General features: G+C 39.2%; 1 protein-coding gene across 4 annotated transcripts; it reads right to left on the bottom strand.

Moving 5' to 3' along the window:
• Nucleotides 1-282: 282 nt before the first annotated feature.
• On the bottom strand, nucleotides 283-18029 carry ptpn6 (protein tyrosine phosphatase non-receptor type 6). Of its 4 annotated transcripts, none has more exons than XM_041044219.1 (16): nucleotides 15391-16060; nucleotides 15081-15149; nucleotides 13332-13454; nucleotides 11537-11731; nucleotides 8021-8204; nucleotides 6851-6967; nucleotides 6387-6515; nucleotides 5561-5657; nucleotides 5341-5420; nucleotides 5023-5169; nucleotides 4217-4348; nucleotides 3946-4100; nucleotides 2621-2688; nucleotides 2337-2488; nucleotides 1974-2038; nucleotides 283-575 (listed from the first exon to the last, which is right to left on the bottom strand). In XM_041044219.1, the coding sequence occupies exons 2-16, from the start codon at nucleotides 15086-15088 to the stop codon at nucleotides 479-481; spliced, it is 1749 nt and encodes a 582-aa protein (XP_040900153.1). In that variant the 5' UTR covers nucleotides 15089-15149; nucleotides 15391-16060; the 3' UTR covers nucleotides 283-478. The 4 variants fall into 4 exon arrangements, with proteins under 4 accessions (XP_040900153.1, XP_040900152.1, XP_040900155.1 ...); XM_041044218.1 differs by having other exon boundaries at nucleotides 15486-16060; XM_041044221.1 differs by lacking the exons at nucleotides 15081-15149; nucleotides 15391-16060 and adding an exon at nucleotides 17817-18029 and having other exon boundaries at nucleotides 1970-2038.
• Between the last annotated feature and the right edge of the window lie 339 nt (nucleotides 18030-18368).

Raw genomic sequence — 18368 nt, 5'->3', positions numbered from 1 at the left:
GAGCAATCACAAGTATAATTCAAGTACAGTTCAATCTAAAACTAAAACAAACCAAAAATGTGTTATTGGTGGTGCAATGGCACATATATTAAATGTATACCTTTACACAGAGTACAGAAGATTAACATTAGAGTGGATAAAATTTGCTGCTGAAAAAACAGTGGTAAAGACCTGTTACATCAAACAGGTGATTAAAAGTAGCTCCTATCAGTGTCAGATCCCATAAAGATTATGGTGTCTGTTCAAAAAAATAACTAAAATGAAGAAACTGTTACACAAGTGTATACACATGTTCTGCCTTTATTTTTAATAACCAAGCTTTCATGTGTCATTTGAGATGTCAACGGGTCATTTCGTCTCTATTTTTAAACCTTAAATTTATTTTGTATAAGGTCTTTAGTAAAAGACTTCTTTAGTAAAAGAGTGCCTGCATAAATATAATAACACAACATACTTTGATCAACCTCCTTAGTCTCTTCTATCTTTTTCTCACTGAGCCACTTTTCTTATCTGACTTTGACTTCTTCACATCCTTCTTTCCTTTTGACAGATTCTCGTAAACATCATCCTGGTTTCTGAAAATTAAAAAAAAAAATCTGATCAGCAATTTCCTTAGCAATTCAAGGGTGTATTTATATTAACCAGCTAACACTGATTAGACAAAGACCTGTGAATCATAGACAGTGGAGAGGTTAATGAACAGGGCTGCTGCATGAGAACGATTTAAACAGACCAACCAACCATGAATCAATCACTCAAAGCTGGCAGCCAACTATTCAGAGCTCCAAGTGGGTCAAAGTTTACAGTGTTTTGGGCTGAATTATCCAGTGTATGTGTGCTGTTTTATCTTTCCTAATTGGTTAATTAGAACATTGTCTACTTTATATGTGAGTGGCTCCCAGGCCCAGAGGTCACAGAAACATTATTCAGACAATAAAACAGAGACAAGAGGAGTGTCTTGAATTTGTTTGTACACTGTAAAAAATGTCTGTTGTCTATCTTTTTTTTTTTTTTTTTAACCTCTGTGACCCATTACTGATTTTACACGTGAAGTTCAGTTTTCTTGATTGATGCATCTAGTATCTGAGCATTTCCAAACCTTTATGAAAGACAACATTCACACCCACTTCACACAGGGGCAGTGAATGTCAGCTATGCAGAAGTGGGAAAGCAAAAACTATTTCTGAGTGCAGCAATATTAATATCTTCCTATCTGAGCATGTGCACCATTATGCCCATATGTAAATAATGTCTGCATCACTCTCTACGATAGCAAGCTTTTTCATTCCCCCGTTCAGAGCATCTATAAACTGTTAGAATTTCAACAACACTTTGTACTAACTACTAACTGATCAAGCATAACTCAACCCTAATTCACGGGAGTGACTCTTTAATCCCAACAGAAAAAGAATGTATGTTCTTCTCTAAATAGAGGTGACCATCACTGGTACTGGAGCTGAGAATCACAAATGAAACAAAGAAAAACAGAAGCTCGGGTTGAATCTGACTGTCAGTTAGCCTGGACAGCTTGATGCATGTAAGGAAAACAATGGCTGGTTTCATCCTCCAATACTCACCAACACTAAAAAAAAAATTGAGCCACCTTGCTGGTAACCGCTCTACCTCCACCAGTTGCTGAGGCACATTAATCAAATTATACCAAGGGGTTAATTTTCCAGCTGCAAAAGTAAACTAGACAACAAACAGCGTGTGTTTTATGGAAAACAATATTCTATAAGTAAAATGTGGAGCTGAAATCACAATGCATCCTCCACACATGGCTCATTCTCTATTCAAAACAAGACTGTGCAGCTCAGCTCTTCCTCCAGAAACTGCTGACATGAGGCTGGTAACTAAGTCATGGTTTTTAAAAGAAAGTAGGACGGCAGTGTGAGATCTAGAGGAGCGATGTGAATGTATTGGGGCATCCAATTCACGTGCACACACAGAAACACACATGCACTCTCACTCACTTTGAGGGCTTCCTGTTCACTTGTTGGTGTTTGAGTTGCAGATTTCCATACTCCGTCTCGGCTTCCTGGGGAAGGGAAAAACAGAGACGGTTCAGATATGACCGATACAGAATTACCCAAACACAGAGAGAGATCATGCGACTGGTCTAGTCTCTGTGAATGAATGTTTTCTTTCTCAGGGTCAATGTTCATCTTTCACAAGCCACTGTCTGATAACGTATCAGTCTGTTGGCATTGAACTAGTCAGCTCTGGTGTATAGACCAGCAGTCAAAAGTGCAAAGGCCTAGAGACACACACACACACACATATACATACATATATATTTTTTATTTTTTCCTGGTTTTTCTGTCCCTGTTGCTCACCATGGAGGCGCTGTCTTTGGCTTTGGTGGTCTGTATGTACTCAGACACAGCCAGGTAGATGAACTTGTACTGGGCCTCTGTCTGGACCATACCAGAGCGCTGCTCCCGCACCATCTGGATGTATTTCGGGATGTCAAGATCACAATCCAGACCTACGGAGAAAAAGGAAGTGAGACAGGAAAGCACTGGATGGAGACAGTATAACAATAAATTCTAATAAATTTCAGTAATTTTGAATGGGTTTTTTGGGGTTGATTTCTTTCAAACATTTTTTTTTTTTTTACCCAGCGTGTCAATGGTGTCGATGATCATGTCAATCACCAAAATGGTGCCTGTCCGACCAATTCCAGCACTGCACAAAGAACAAATGAAGTTAATATATCTTTCCATCAATCGAAACAAGATGCATTTAAACAAAAACTGAACATCATTAACTGTACTAAAAAAAACACAAGTCTACAGCTATGCTAGCAGCTCTGTGAAGCTGTGCTAAACTCTAAATCCCTAAGGAAAGTAAATCTCTGGGGGAATTTTTTTTTCGTTGCAAAGCACCAAATCTACATTCATCAGTTTGTTCTTGAGCTTAAGGGTCGGCTGCATTGAACATGTTTAGAATCATTTTTAATTTGCAGGGACTGGCAGTTAAGAGATGGACTTGAAACCATGATAGTAGTAGTGCAAGGGTTCCTCCCTCTGCCCCTTGAGGATGAGGACTCTCCCCGGGGGCACGAGATAAATCTGAGGGGTTGTGAACTGATTAAAAATAGAGTAAGCATCTCTGCTTTTTTATTGTAAAACACTAAAGAGCTTTAGCTCTTCAGGCCCTTAAAAACTTATAAACATCACTAAACTTGCAATTCAGACAAACAGTATGCAACCTGTGGTTTGGTCATATTCGTAATATTACCTCGATTTAAAGCACTACATGTCAAAAATGTTGGGAACTGCTGTGTGAAGGGGAAGTATGGAACATCTTATCACTGCTGTGCAGCTTTGTTAGCATACTTACATACCAAAATACTTACATAAGAGCCATATAATCATTTTACCAACAAGTTTTTTAAAAAAGCACAAAGGGCCTCAGTATCCAACACATCACACTGGGAAAATTCCAAAAGGATAAACTGTCAGTTGACTCAAAACCTTTTGTTCGACTACTACTAATCTTAATCCTGAAAATATGATCATTTTAATCTTCAACTTATAAGTATTATCACCTAACTTATGATTATGAAACCTGCGCCTGGTAAACTTAAGAGCTGTGATTTTTTTTTTTCTAAACACTGCACAAGTAAGGAAAAATTCTAGAAGTTCCAGCACATCACACATTTAAAGTTTGAGGGATTGAGCCAACATTTGACAAAGCCTCCCTCTGGAAAACCTATTGTTCTGTCCTGCAAAAGTTTTGAAACTCCAAATGCATCATCGGCTTCTTGGGAACTGAGAAATAACCGATTTAAAAGATCAAGGAAAACAGACCTCCACAGTTTGAGTTTGAGCCTCTAACTTTTATGCACGTTGATCACAAGAACCCTGTGATCCCTGGTACATTCAGCTCAGTCTTCACACGGGGTCTCCAATACCTGGTAGCATTCTATCTGTTCAATACCTGCAGTGGATGATCATAGGTCCAGAATTGGGATATTCAGCCTGTTTAGAGTTCACTTGAGTGAGGAAGCTGAGGACGGCGCCTGGCTCCTGAGGGACGCCATGGTCAGGCCAGCTGAGGTACTGGTAGTGCCACACTTGACGAGATTGTTTTGGCTGTCAAAGAGAAAAAAATAAGGTGGAAATAAATCAGTGAATTGTACTTTAATATCAGCCACATCCACAGAGATGAGTGAGTGCAGTGAGGTCGGAGGCTGGTGTTTGGAGGTTACCTTGTCCGCAAGAGCAATCTCCAAAACCCGAACTTTATAATCAGCAGCTTCTCGCTCTGACTCACAGGTCACCACGTAGCACCCCATCTCCTTGGAGCTGTGAAGTTCCGGCCAGTATGGCACACATTTGTTCTGTACAAAAATAAAGACATACTCGAATAAATTCCAACCTCATCTGAAAGCTCCACCTCATGTCCAAGAAACCTCTGTGCATTGTGTTTTTAGGTGTGGTTGTAATTATTTACAATAGTTTGTGAATTTTAAATATGTTTAGGTTATTTGACTTTTGACTATTTGACGTTTAGGTTAATTGTAACCTCTCCCACATTTCTTTTATGTTCATGGTATTTTAATATATGATGATTTTGTAATGGGTATGTTACCAAATTCCTAATATTTGTTGTTAATGGCAATAAGTAAACTCAAACAAACTCCACTGAATTTTACAAAAGTCAAGTCAACTATGATCGTCTCCACCAAGGAGGGTATGTTTTCAGTAGTACTGAACTGATTTGCACCAAACTTGGTGGGGATGGGGCACGAGTCAGGGAGGAGCCTGTTAAACTGGGTGCAGATCTCTTTTGGTTTTTGTGTGTGTGTGTGTGTGTGTGTGTGTGGTTTTTTTTTTCATGACTTTCCTCAACATTGCATCCTCAGAGAAGCCTTTTACCAGCTTTGCCAACCATATTGAAACTGTAAATATTATGTATAATATTATATAGTGTTATGTATTAAAACTGTAGCTAGAAACAGCAGCAACCTCGCTCACTCAATGAGTACAAGGAAAAGTGTCAAAATGTACTGACCCGCCCTTTTTCAACCTCTCGTGTTGTCATGACGATCACACTCGTGTTCTCCTGCCACACCATCTGCCAGAAATCATTGACAGTGGTTGCTAGGCAACCCTGAGTGGCGATGTAAACTTTCTGATCTCCAGACTCCCACAGGGTGTTCTACAAACACAGAGTGACCCAGTGAAACAATACACAAACACAATCAACACAACAAGCCTGAAGACTAACAACAGTGTGTATGATGAGGACGTGAATATCTGATAGTTTTCTTTTGTGTTTCGTGTGCTGTCATTTTGTGTTGAGGCGAGGCCAGAGACTTTGCAGACTTACTCTCACATAGTTGGCGTTGATGTAATCTGAACCCACAACGTTAGGATCAGTGTCCTGCAGAATGACCCTGGTGTCATTGACTTGTGGGAGAAAACAAGTGGATGGAGAGAGGATGTGGTGGGAGAGAAGGAAAACATGTTTGGTTTGAGTTAGTTAGCACTATCAGAATGTGGATTTATTCATTTAGAGTATAATGATACCACCGAGATTAAAAACTCACAGGGAAGAATGTTCTTGTATCTGTTTTTGCTCTTGTTTTCAGGTCTTTGTCCCTCCTCTCTGCTCTTTTTCACCTTTGCCTCCAACTTTTGCAGGGCCTGGCAGGAGAGAGATATGACTGTGTGATACCCGCTGATGTGTAGCTCAATACTACATACGAATATTGTACAGTATTTATGATAATATTGTGACAGTACACAGGTTTTGCTGTCAGAATACAAGCAATCAACACATAAGTTCAGATGTTACTTTATAGTGCAACTACAAATAAAACTTCACCGAGGGAAACAAGATCTTGTAAGATCTTACTGAGGCTGTTTTTTTTTAATCGATTAATTAAGTGATTTTTTTAAGCAAAAATGTCACATTTTCCAGTTCCAGTTTCCTGGCTCTGACAGTTTTCATTTCTTGTTACTCTTCTGTAGCACTGACTGGATATTTTTGGGTTCTATTTTTGGGTCGGACAAAAAAAGCAATTTGAAGATGTGACATTTGGGCTCCGGGAAATGATGAGCAACCTTTTTCACTATTTCAACTAATTAGTTGAGAAAATAATCATCACATTACAAATCTAAAGCCTTTCTAAAATTACTTTGGGACACTGTTGATGTAGTCCATCACCACAAGATGGTACTATATCACTTGGGAACAGTAAGGAAGTATGTTTTGAGACATACAAGGCTGATGATCATTGTAATAAGATGTCTGACATATAATTTCCTTTTCCCCACTCTCACAGGACAATCCTGTGATTCTTACCTCAAAGATAAACAATCATAGTAAAAACCAGTGGTGGTAAATATAACCAAGGCTGGGTCAAATCTTACGTCAAACTCCTCCCAGAAGCCCGCCTTGCTCTTTTCTCCTTCAGCCTCCTGCTGTTGCTGTGTGGTCTGATTCAGCTCTTTCACTCTGTTGTCGATATTTGCTGCGTTCACTCTGGTGGAGTAATAAGGCTGAGAGAGAGAGGGAAAGAGTGAGGGGAAAAATCTTATAATAGAGATAAAAGAAAAAGACCAGCTAATGAACGCAGAACACAACATTGTCAACATCATCAGTCAGGCCACATTTACGAACACCAAAATGTGAGTAATGTTTCCTATCTGTGGGCGTCGCTGCTCGGTTTTTAAAATAATTCACATCGGCCCCACTTCTGTTCTTCACACCCCGCTGATATTCACCTTGTTGTATTAATATATTGAACAAAGTTAAACTTTGGAATTTAATTCAGAGATCCCACACATTGTGCCCTGTTTTATCGACATCATTTCCGTGAGAAAACCCAGGTTACCTGTTTGAGATGCACCCAGTTCCCAGAGATCTCCTCGATGCCCTTGCGTTTGTAGTGCTCCACCAGGTCCGTCAGTGTGTCAAACATCTCAGAGCCCCCCACTGTATACATGTCATTCTGGACACACACAAAAACATACAACATGTCAGTTTGGACACACTGTACCAAAACTGTCTGGTGTAAAAGGAAAGTTACAAAACAAGCAATATTTTTGATAAAATAGTATAAATAATCTTTTGCAGTATCAACTTTTTTTTTTTCTTTTACATTTCCTTTAATTAAAATAGAAATACACGGTTTTTGGAACAGAAACTTACAGAATAGCGCAATTATTACAGTACAGTACAAAAATTCTCTTTTTGTGACTGTTTTGATCAAATAAATGACAGTTTATAGGTCATAAAAATTTTAAATGAGCGTATATAGAGGTTGCTTCACTTCAGTAAAAACTGCAGTGAAAGAATGGAACCAAGTGCGGTCGACAAATTCACCTGATCTTTGCCACGTGCTTATGAAAAGGCCTTAGTGACCCTTTTCGTAATCTCACATTAATCTTCTGCGTCCCAGCAAAGCACAAAAACAATGGGTCCTCTTTAAATGATGAATGAAAAGGTGTTTTCTACGAGGTCAACCACAGCTAAAAATAAAATGCAAAGGCCCTGATGTTGACTGATGATAGAACGACACAATCTGTGAAAATGAGTTTGAGAGCTGGCCGCGTGACTTGCTGGTGTACTGTCAGTACTGTTTGAAGCCATTTACAGTGAGTGTACAAAGACCCACTAATGTCAGAATATTCTTTGTGGTTTCACATTTTCCGTAGAAACAAAACTGTTTTTTACACCTGTGAACAACTGTTGGCAAACATTTGAAGTAAATCTGGCCCTGACGCGTATGACCAATTGCATTGTTGAAATATGAGCAACAGTCTGTTGTTGCACAACACAGGGGAAATGAGACTTTAAAACAATTTCAAAAGGCACTGCACAACTTTGGGAATACCCCTCTGTATTTTTATGTGATGTGAATCTGTTTCGGGGACTAATTCTGTACATTCAAAGCACAAGACTGACCAAAATTAAACCCCTAGTTTCATGCATGTATTATCTTTAACACTCTCATGGTCACACATACACATGCACACACACATACACAAGGACAAACACCCACCTTACACATTATCTTAATGTGGGACACCCGCTTTCCTCCTGTTTTGTTCTTCTCGTCCGTCTGAACAGACAAGACAAAGTCCCCAGGTTTGGACAGGGACTCTCTGACCAGGAAGGTCCCCGGCTCATCTCGTGCATTGAGCAGCTTCTCTGCATTTGGCCCGGACAGGTGACCGTGGTACCACCTGAGTCAGAAAAACACTGATGTTGCAGCCAACGTGACACATTTTTAAAGATATTCGTGCCCTGAGCTAAATCTTGGCTGCTGTGACCTGCACAAAGAGACACGACTAAAAAACATCTTCTGCCTCGTGCAGATATTTAACCGTTACATGCATTTATTGAAAAAACGTCTTTTGCACACAGAAACTGGAAAACACCAACAAAACATCTCCTTTTTTCACTGCCATCTACTCACTGTATGTGAGCAACTACCGTTAGGGATGTCACTGCACTGTGAATGACACGCATCAGTCTAGATAGACTGAACAGACAGACAGAAGATAGAAAACAGAATCATAACGATGGATGGCTAAAAACAGCATGTAACGATGTTGTTTTTACAGGCAGGTCATATTTATGTCCACCACTGTGCTCTATCTGTGCTTGTGTTTAAGTGTGTGTGTGAATGAGTGAGTGCACACTCAGACGGGTTGGGTTGTGACTTAATTTTAGGCACAGTTCTCGATTTCTTCTTCTAAACTTCCTGCTTTGTGGTCGGAAAATTTCTGATGACAGATTTCGTGGCTGTAGAGGACAAGGTATTTATAGACTGTCACCACCACCACCACCACCATCACCCCCCAACTTCGATTAGTAACATCTACAGATAACATACCGTAACCCCCCCACCCCACCCCATGCACCTACTCTGTCTATACTTTTTTCTCATGCTTTTTATGATTTGGTTCTTTGATTTACTTACTAGTCAAATCACAGTTTCTGCTTTTACAAAAGCTGACCCCACCTAACATTTTTTGTTTGCAGCAGGTTGCATGAAGCACCTGCAGCAAGGAGAAAAAAAAAAGGTAGTGTCCATGCAATTTTGCTGAAGCTAAAGCAGCCTGTGCAGAGGAATAACTGACAAACGACTGTACCAGTGGACGACAATTTACCCACGCACATGTGGTTAAATTGTTGTCTTAATGAGGTTTATGGTTGGAACAAACCTGGCTACAGTCACATCAGCAACCCTTATCAGACACATATTATGATATCAAACAAGTTCATGGCTTCAGACGCTATTTATCCTCTTTTCTGAGAAGAGATTATCTGCCAGATACACAAGAACAGACGTAAAGAAAACTGCACCACACTGTGACCTGTTGAGGTGTGTGCAATCATGCTCTGCTGAGATGTGAGAGAGACTGGTTGAGATGAGGAAGACAGTGAGTGAGCAAGAACATGATGGAGTGTGCAATAGAGGAAGACAAGTCGGGTCTGGCCATTGCTTTCAAAAGTGTCAAAACTTAAAGTTTCCAACCGCAGCAACAAAAGGGAAGTTAGACAACTGACAGAGAGAGAAGGACGAGGGGAGGGTGGAGGGGGGGGCCACAGAGGGTAGAGCTTCCAGTTCGGGTGAAGTACATAGTAACACACACGCAACTGCACACACACGATAGAAAGTAGTGTCCTCCTTGACTCATAAAAGGAATGGAACTATGTGAGTTTATCGCTAATAGCTGGACATTAACCTACTTTAAGCTGCCTACATTAGCACAATGTTTCCAGCTGGGAGAAAAACTCCACCTCCAGCAGCAATGTCATGGAATTCAAATGTTCTACGTGGGCAGATTTGAATAAAAACAATAATATTAGCTCCTGTTTTTGAACCTGCATTTGACAAACAGCAAATAGATTAAGATTTTGTATCTGATTCACAGCGGCAGCCTGGAGGAGTCTGTTATGCGAAGTGCACAGAGACGGAGATGTTAGAAAATTATCTCATAACTATATTTAGCGAACAGAGATGCGCAAAAATGGTAGCCGCTATCAGTAAAAACAAAAATAACACAAAAAGGCATCTGAAGTAGCAATGCCACAACAGGAATGTGCTCCGTAGCAATGTGAGTAAAACGTGAAAGAACTCATTGTGTGGAAAAGCTTTGGTCAGAGACTTATTCCTATTTTAAATGCCCCAAATTGAAACATATGCGTATGTTGAGTTAAAAGCCTTTCAAATTCTGTTTTGTGAATTGTAGATTTTTGATCAATTGAGGACACGATAACATAATCCTCTATACTGTGAGTTGAAAAGCCCTTTAAGAACAGCAAAGTTCTTCCTGTAAAGTTGTCATTTTAGAGACAGTCCTCCCAACAATTATATTTTTTAATCTAATGTTAAATTTAAAATCTTAACCTGCAAAGCAAGTAGTAATTACAACTAACAGAAAATACTCACAGATGCTGATGGTAGTGAAAACGAAGCAGGTACTTTTCTCCATTTAATGTGGGGATGCTATTTAGTGGCTCCTTTTTGCAAACAAGTGATCAAAAATATTGGAAGCCACTGACAGAATTTCTCCTACCTCCAGGTATAGCCAAACAAACGTTTGGACTTGCATTGACGGGTTCATTCGTGGCTTCAAATTTCGTTCTTCACTACTGTGGAGGAGTGACGAGAGCCAGAATTTGCTGAATGATTAAAATAAATGACTCTGGACATGGGACATGGGTCTCTTTTGCATCTCAAAGACAAATAATCATGTTAATTTCTGAGACATTTGGTCTCATTTTAAAATATAGATATTAGACATTTTAGACATTTTAAACATAAAGAAGGAAACATCAAGGAAAGTAAATGCAAACGTCCCATTTTTGTCTTATTCATGTTGTATTTTATTTGTACTTTTTTCCGTTTTCCGTTTCTTGGTCTAAATTTATCACTAGCTACTTTTATGTGTAAAGGTTTGTTCTGTTACCTGTTCTTCACTGGAAAATCCACATCTGCTGAAAAATGTGTTTTGCTTGTTGTTATTTCACTTGGATATTTGAGCTTCCTTGTGCAGGGTTTGACAGTAGAAGGTTTATACAACTAGTTTGGAAAGCCGTCATCGATAAGATAACACTTAATTCATTCCCAAGGGGAAAATTAGGGGTTACAAGAGTTCAAGAAGAAGGAGGCTACAATAGGTACAAAAGGACAGAGCAAGCAGAATAATGCTGTCTGCAGTGTGGGTGTTTATTTTCACTGACTCACACTGACAAAGATGCTATTACACCTAGATTATTTAAAAGTGGCTTCAGATGAAAAGCCTTTCCCCCATAGGAAAAGATTAAAACCACATGGAATATAAGACCTACAAATTACACTTTTTACTCTCAGTAAATAAAAAAGCAGTAAGAGGAAACACTGCTCATCACCATTGACTATAGTTGACCTAACCACCGAACCAAACACTATAACACTTAACCTGAGAATGTAGGTGGAGGCAGCTCAGAGAAGCCAATGATGTGGGCCACATTAACCTACAGGGGGTCACATGGTCAGCATGAACATAAATAAGAATGCACAGACCTCTCAGTGGTGGGGTCGGAGCAGTTGAGCGGGTATTTGAGCTCGATGACGGTGCCGTCCTTGTCCTGTAGGATGCCATTCTCTGCTGTGTAGTACTCCACCAGCTCTGATAGGGTGGCAAACTTCTCCCCGCCGTACAGGTCGTAGAAGTCCCCTGTGTTTTGGATCCGGATGTGTGTCACCGTCTCGCCCACCCTGTGGAGAAAAGACAGTCAGGGCACACCAACTAACCCTCAAAGTTTTCCTTCTTGGTGGCAGTAAAGCGAATATCTCTATAGCTACTAAAGATTAAAAAACACATTAATATTCTTTCAACCGTTCTTTGCTTCAGAAGAAAAAAGGATGGCACAAAATGTTTCCAGTGTTCGACCACAAACCAGGCTTTATATGTTCTGTATGGGGTAACCGTGTTTTTCTATGACACATACATGTGAACTTTCAGTATGTGTTGTTCTCTATCATTCAAAGACTGCAGTCAACACATTAGTTCTCTGGCTGCCTGGCTTCTTTAACTTCAGTAAGAAATGTGCTTTTGTGCATTTGGTTTTTCCCTTTCATATTTTCGTGCCACGTGTCTACATTTTATTGTATATCGCCATTGGGGAAATGTAGGTTTACACATAAATCATCAGCAAAATCGAAGCTAAATTTACTTAGAGTAGTCATAATTCCTAACGTTTTTCACAGCTTTGAGGTGTAGGTTTCAGATGTCTGTGTGACTTAGGAGTCTGGAGGAGATTGTAAGCATAAGATCCTGCTGTTTATTTATTTTATTTTTTTATCATGGGTGTAATTATTTATTCAGTGACATAAAATACACAATTTGATTTGAACTTTTACTCCTTATAACTACAGACTGCTGTACTGTGATCAGTAATTTACTAATCTCATATATTCACAAACTCAGGATTACCACACTGACTCACATAAGAAATACTACCACAGGAACAGCACAGTATAGTGCATATGCATATAAATAGGCCGTAACCCAATTATGTTTACGAAGTATTAGCTCAAAAGATCTGTCAGCGACACTGTAAACATCTGTTACTCAGTTTAGCATAATCACATACGTTACATGTACAAAATCCAACTTTTACCTCTTTTAACTGCAGTTCAGTACTGTGATTCGTGTATAATATGATCTTAAAATCTGAGGCACTGGGCAGAGGCTTTACATCACTTAAACCTCATACACAAACACAAAAACATGTTATCCATCAAATTTAATGTGCCAAGGTTCCAGGATGTTTACTTAGATTACTGGAAAGCGTGTGACATTTCATTTGTCACATATGTCTGTATTTGATCCTCTCGGTGGAGTTATATTTTATTCATCTCTCATTCCCTCTGATTCACATTATCAAAGTATCAGTATTCACATCTACAGTTTAATATAGTGCATATGAGTGCAAGGTGTGATTTTATTGCAGCCACAAAGGAGTGGAAAATTTGATTTCCGTCTACACAGAATATTTGTATGTTCAGCTCATCTCTTTTTGGTTGTAAAACAGTTTTGTAATAAACAGTGAACTTCAAAGGCAGCAGATGAATTTTGGAAATAAATGAAAAAGAAGTGCAGATGAGAGTCCTGAGTTGAGCCACAGATCTGCTATGACAGTCTGTCAAGTTCTATATTAACACATTTGTCATGTATGTTCTGCTTTACGGTTTGGTAAGTTGATGAGGGAGGATTTCCAATATACTTTAATAAAAAGGGAAAGTAAGATTTCTTCTTAGTTGTGGAATTTGTAAACTTTATCAGGGGTTTGGGGTAATTTGCAGACATTATTACCTGACAGACAGGGAGAAATCTCCTACGTTCCTCTTGCTGGGTCGAGCCAAAAAGCTGCCATGAATGCCACGAGACTTCAGCATTTCTTCGGCCTGCAAGCCTGTGATGTCTCTGTGGAACCACCTGCATTCGCACACATACATACACAGTAAAAATACACTCGATATGAATTCAGCTGCACCTGACACCATCTTCTCACAAAGAGCTAAAATATAAGACTAAATTAATACACGTGTGCCTAATGTCCACGCCAAGTATCATTTCCTCACAATATTCAGCTAAGTACACTGGATCACAGTGAACCTAAAGTTTTTCTATAGTCAAAATACAAAATAGTTGAGCACAACTGTAGTTTAATTAAAGTTTTTCCATTCAACAGAATAAACCTCCTGTGTAGCTTCACCGCAGGAGCCACATGTCATCACAGTCTCGTCCTGTCCACAAACCATATTAAACTAGTAGTCGAATAACAGAAAATTATCAATTTTTCCTTGTTTCCCATTTCAAGGTGAAATCTGGTAACTTGTGATGTTTGTTTTTATGTTTAACATTTCTAGATTAAATAAATAACTGATTTGTAGATAATATAATTGATACTGAAACAAAATGTTGATTGTATTTCTAGTCCAGTCCACATGTCATTATGCAGTCATTGTTCTTTAAAATAAAGCTTGTTCTTTATTCTGTAGCAAACTCAGTTTTGCCTATAGACATACAGAGGCCTAATTTACTATTCACTATGTAGAATAATGTACAAAAACAACACAAATGCCCGCTTTTAAGGGAAGAGCAAATAATAGACAGCAATCCTCACACTATACTGTACGTCTACACAACTGCAACAGAGTAAAGCTCTGGCTTCAACACTATTTAAGCAATATTGTGAAGCTGAGTTACTCCGTGCAACACAATTGCATCAGTACAGTCCAAACATGTAATATTTTATCATTTCCTGGAGCTCAGCTCAGCCTCTGAGCTCACCTAAAAAATCCTACTGAACTGAACTGATAAGTTTTTTTTGTTTGTTTTTTGTTTTTGAAGGAGCCACCAATACAAAAAAAAACGCCAAATGTTCAATTATCTATAGGCTATTTCTCATTGTAGTAGCAAAAACATCTTCATAAATTGTTCAACGTGTAGCCAATGACGAAGACACTTTAAGTGATGCTGCACCAGAAAAGGTTTCTTCATCATTATACTGTGGCAGTAAAGTTAAAATGCATAATATAAAGCTTAAATTGTCATGTAATACAAATGATAAGCTTGGTGCGTTTTGTTTATGGACTAGTTTTGACAATTAGATTGAGTTTGTACTTGACTATGTGGTTCCCCTTTAACTCTGGGTTACCTCAAGAGAACTTTTATACAAGAAACGGACTGAGAAAGACAATTTAAAAAGAATAAGCACAGAAACAAACAAGAATAAACTTGAGGCAAAAGGAACCGTGTAAAGAACCTTTAAAGAATTTGCGTACTGAGGTGAGAAAAACGGGGTTTCTTACTCAACTGCTGAACTAAAACATCATTTATGACACATATTCCTTGAGCAAACAGACACTGAAGAGCACGCAAGACATCACGAAAATCACATGATAGAGGAACAGAGCAGGACGGGTTGACAGCTGGGGAAAGAAAGAGAAGAAGGAATGGAAACAGAGAAGTTGTCATCACGCCTTGCACAAAACAGAGTCGAATACAACCAGAGTTGGCTAATGGAGCATTGTATTGTCCAACGGGGGCCTGACTCACCGAACCATGTTGTCTCTTCACTTCTTCTGGGACCGAAGAGGAGAATGATTTGTGAAGAGTCGCTTGTACCTGAACATGTGCAGACATGAGTATTTTTTTCATCTCTAACATTATCAAGAAACAGTCTGTTCCTCACTACTTCCTCAGTTCACACGAGCTGAGGAAGCTTAAATAGAAGAGAGATCATTTTCATGCTCGTGTTTTTGCTCTTTCACACACATACTGAACACTAACATCCTTCAAACACAAATGAAAACTATCAACTCCATCTCTCCGTCTCACACCACGTTCACTAAGCCACTCGTATTACCTGCACTCTCCTCCTCTTCTCCTTCTACGCTTCCCTCCACCCAATCCTCTATCCAACCCTTTTCTGTCCCAATAGGAAAGAATGTAAACACTTACTCTTCTCAGCTGCCTCTGAAAACAACTGACACCTCACTGAGACGCTCAGACTGTATACGTCTCTCTCCCCTCCTCTCTGTCGTTTTCTCGCTTGCTCTCTCCTTCCTTCCTTTTCACGTCCCCTTTCACAAAATAGTGAAAGCAAGAAGGAACCAAAAAAAGCTGACAGGCCAGAATTCCTCCAACAGATACAGACCTTTTTTTGCTTTATCTCTCTCGACCACAACAAAAGCAAAAAATCCTTATTAAGAGCTGAGTAGGTTTAAACTCTGGAAACTTGATCTCGGATGATCAGTCATTTAGTTTTCTATAAAGATCTCAACAAAAAAAAAAAGCAGCCGTGATGGTTCAAATTGTTCCATTCAGAGGTGAATCATGGGTGAGACCGCCTGTCCATTTATTCCACCTTGGTTGCAGGAACAAAAAGATCCAAAAAATGTCGAGTTACAGCTTCTCGCACCTTTGCAAACAAGCCCACACTTGGTCTCTCAGTCTGCCGTCTGCAAAGCTTTTCCTCTTTGCCTGCCCACCTGTCTGTTACTACTGTTAGCTGTTTGTTCTTTACTTCCAGGTGTGTATGACTATCTTTGTGTGTGTTTATGCAGCATACAAAGGTCAGAGTCACAAAGCACTTCCTTATTTGCAGTTCAACCTTCCCACCTCTATATATGTATGCGTGTGCGTGTGTGTGTGAACCGGTAAACCATTTGCAACTGTGAACTCGTGTCATTATCACACCAATAACTCTGTTATGGCAAGTAGAAACTTGCAGGAGACACCAGTTTCCCCATAATGCACAAAAATCCACATACACCTACACTATTAAGGAAGGTTTGGCTGCACTGCAAACACAAAATAAATGTCAATAAGTGTCATGAACACAAGGACAATCATTTTACAACCAGTGAAACAAACACAGGTAATTCACATTTAACTTGCAAATCACATTCCCCCGACAAGAGGTCTGAGGGGACATATTTGAATTTAAGTTAAATATATCAGTTCTTTTCTCAGGCCAAGCACTTCCTCATTAGACTGTGAACTTTAAACTTTGTTCTCTGTGGTGTTGGTGCAAATATGCAGGGGGAGAACAAAACTGGAAAAACTCACAATATACATATAATACTGTAGCCCCTCCCCACACTCTATGCACACGCACGCACACACACACACACACAGCAAACTGCAGGTGCCGCTCATCGTGGTTAATGCCTCTTCTCATATGTTCTCATGTACGCCAGTTGACGCTGGTTTAACTTCTCTTCCCTTTTGACGCAACAGAGCTTCACTTTTCAAGCTGCAGGTTAAATGCAGCACTGTGGCAAACGACACACTCGCACATACACCGAGGGTTTGTTTCTCTACTGCACGTTCTGCTATCTCCCTCCTGCTTAAACATGTAAAACAATAATAATACTAATACTAATAATAATAATAATAATAATAATAATAATAATAATACCTGCATTAATCTTCCCTCTTGAATGTGTTTTTCTTCTTTTCTTTGTTTTACATCTTTGTAAATTTAATATATGTGACTGTCAGGCAGCTTTTTGAAAGCATCACTTGGAGTCTGGGAAAATGTGAAAGTTATGTTAACTAGTTGCTGCCATTTGGCTTGTTTAGGAGTCAACAATAGAGACAATATGACAATGAGATATTTCATATTACTTCCAAGGTAACTATCCCTTTAATATTTGTAGGTGTGAGAAGCCATTGTGGGCAATGCATATTTTATGGCATCATTGGATTTTATGGATATTATTTGATTTTTCAGTGGAAGTGGAGGAACAAACATTCCCATTTTTTCCCCAGAAAATGTAGTTTATCACCAACTCCTACACTTGGTTTCATGTTAAAAAATTTAAAAAAAGTTTTAAATTACTTAATCTGCATCCAGAGTTGACTGACATGCTGAGAATAATGGGTACTGAAGAACTGAAATTCTTGAGGAAATACTGAAAATGTTTAAAGATGCACTATACACCACTCCGCTAATAAAACATTTTTAGATCCACATCTGGATCTGTATGACTTATTCCTCAGTTTCTTGTAAATCTGATAATATTTCTTGGGATAATTCGAACTAGAATATGTCAACATCAGTGATGGTAGAAATGAACAACAGAAAGAAGAAACACTTAGGAAAAATTAAGTAACAGAAAAAGTAAACAATGACATTGGAGAGAAGCAAAGGTAAAACCAAAGCGCACATTAAAACAAGGACAAAAACATTCAGAAACACTGTAAACAAGTGAGAACAAAATGAAATGACATTACAGGAGGTTATTTTACCTTATCGTAAACACTTCAGAAACTGAATACACTCACCCACAAGACATAGTTTGAGCTCTTCCTCTGTGCACTCAGGATCACTGGTAGTACAAGCTCCTCTGCACAGGGAAGTGATGGGTTGAGATCAGTCTCCCCTTTGGGCTGTTGTCTATGATGATGTTCAGTGATTCTCCTCCTCCACACAAAATCAAACTCACAAAAAGAGTCAGGTTACATTGACAGCAGCTCATACGTTTCTGAGTTAAGGTCAGTTCCCCTTGCTCTTGCCTTCTGCACTCACTTGCACCAGGCCTGGCTTGTGTTTAGCCTACAACTCTTTCTCATGATAAGATATCAGGCCTCATTACCAGCCCAGCCATTCCTCCCACCCTGTAATTTACTCTAATTTTCTTAATTACCAAACTATCTCTGGGAGAAAATCTGCCTGTTCCTGTGCCCTTCTTCCCCTGCTCTTCCTCACAAGGCCTCTTCCATACACAAAGGCTGTCCTTCGAATTTTCCATCTCTACTGGAAATCAGCATTTGCTTTCATGTAAATTACACCTCACCTCTCGTGGCTTGTATGCAAAGTACATCATGCGTCACAAA

This window comes from Toxotes jaculatrix, chromosome 8 (assembly GCF_017976425.1).
Source record: "Toxotes jaculatrix isolate fToxJac2 chromosome 8, fToxJac2.pri, whole genome shotgun sequence".
NCBI classification, from domain to species: domain Eukaryota; kingdom Metazoa; phylum Chordata; class Actinopteri; family Toxotidae; genus Toxotes; species Toxotes jaculatrix.
Note: the sequence above shows the minus strand (reverse complement) of the source record. Positions and strands in the feature narration are given on the sequence as shown.

What these genes read in the sequence shown, in the direction of transcription:
- ptpn6 (XM_041044217.1), bottom strand. An exon ending in GATTTCTCCCTGTCTGTCAG is followed by an intron (nt 11,732 to 13,331) that starts GTAATAATGTCT and finishes TTTTCTCCACAG; the next exon opens with GGTGGGCGAGACGGTGACAC. An exon ending in TCAACGCCAACTATGTGAGA is followed by an intron (nt 5,170 to 5,340) that starts GTAAGTCTGCAA and finishes CTGTGTTTGTAG; the next exon opens with AACACCCTGTGGGAGTCTGG.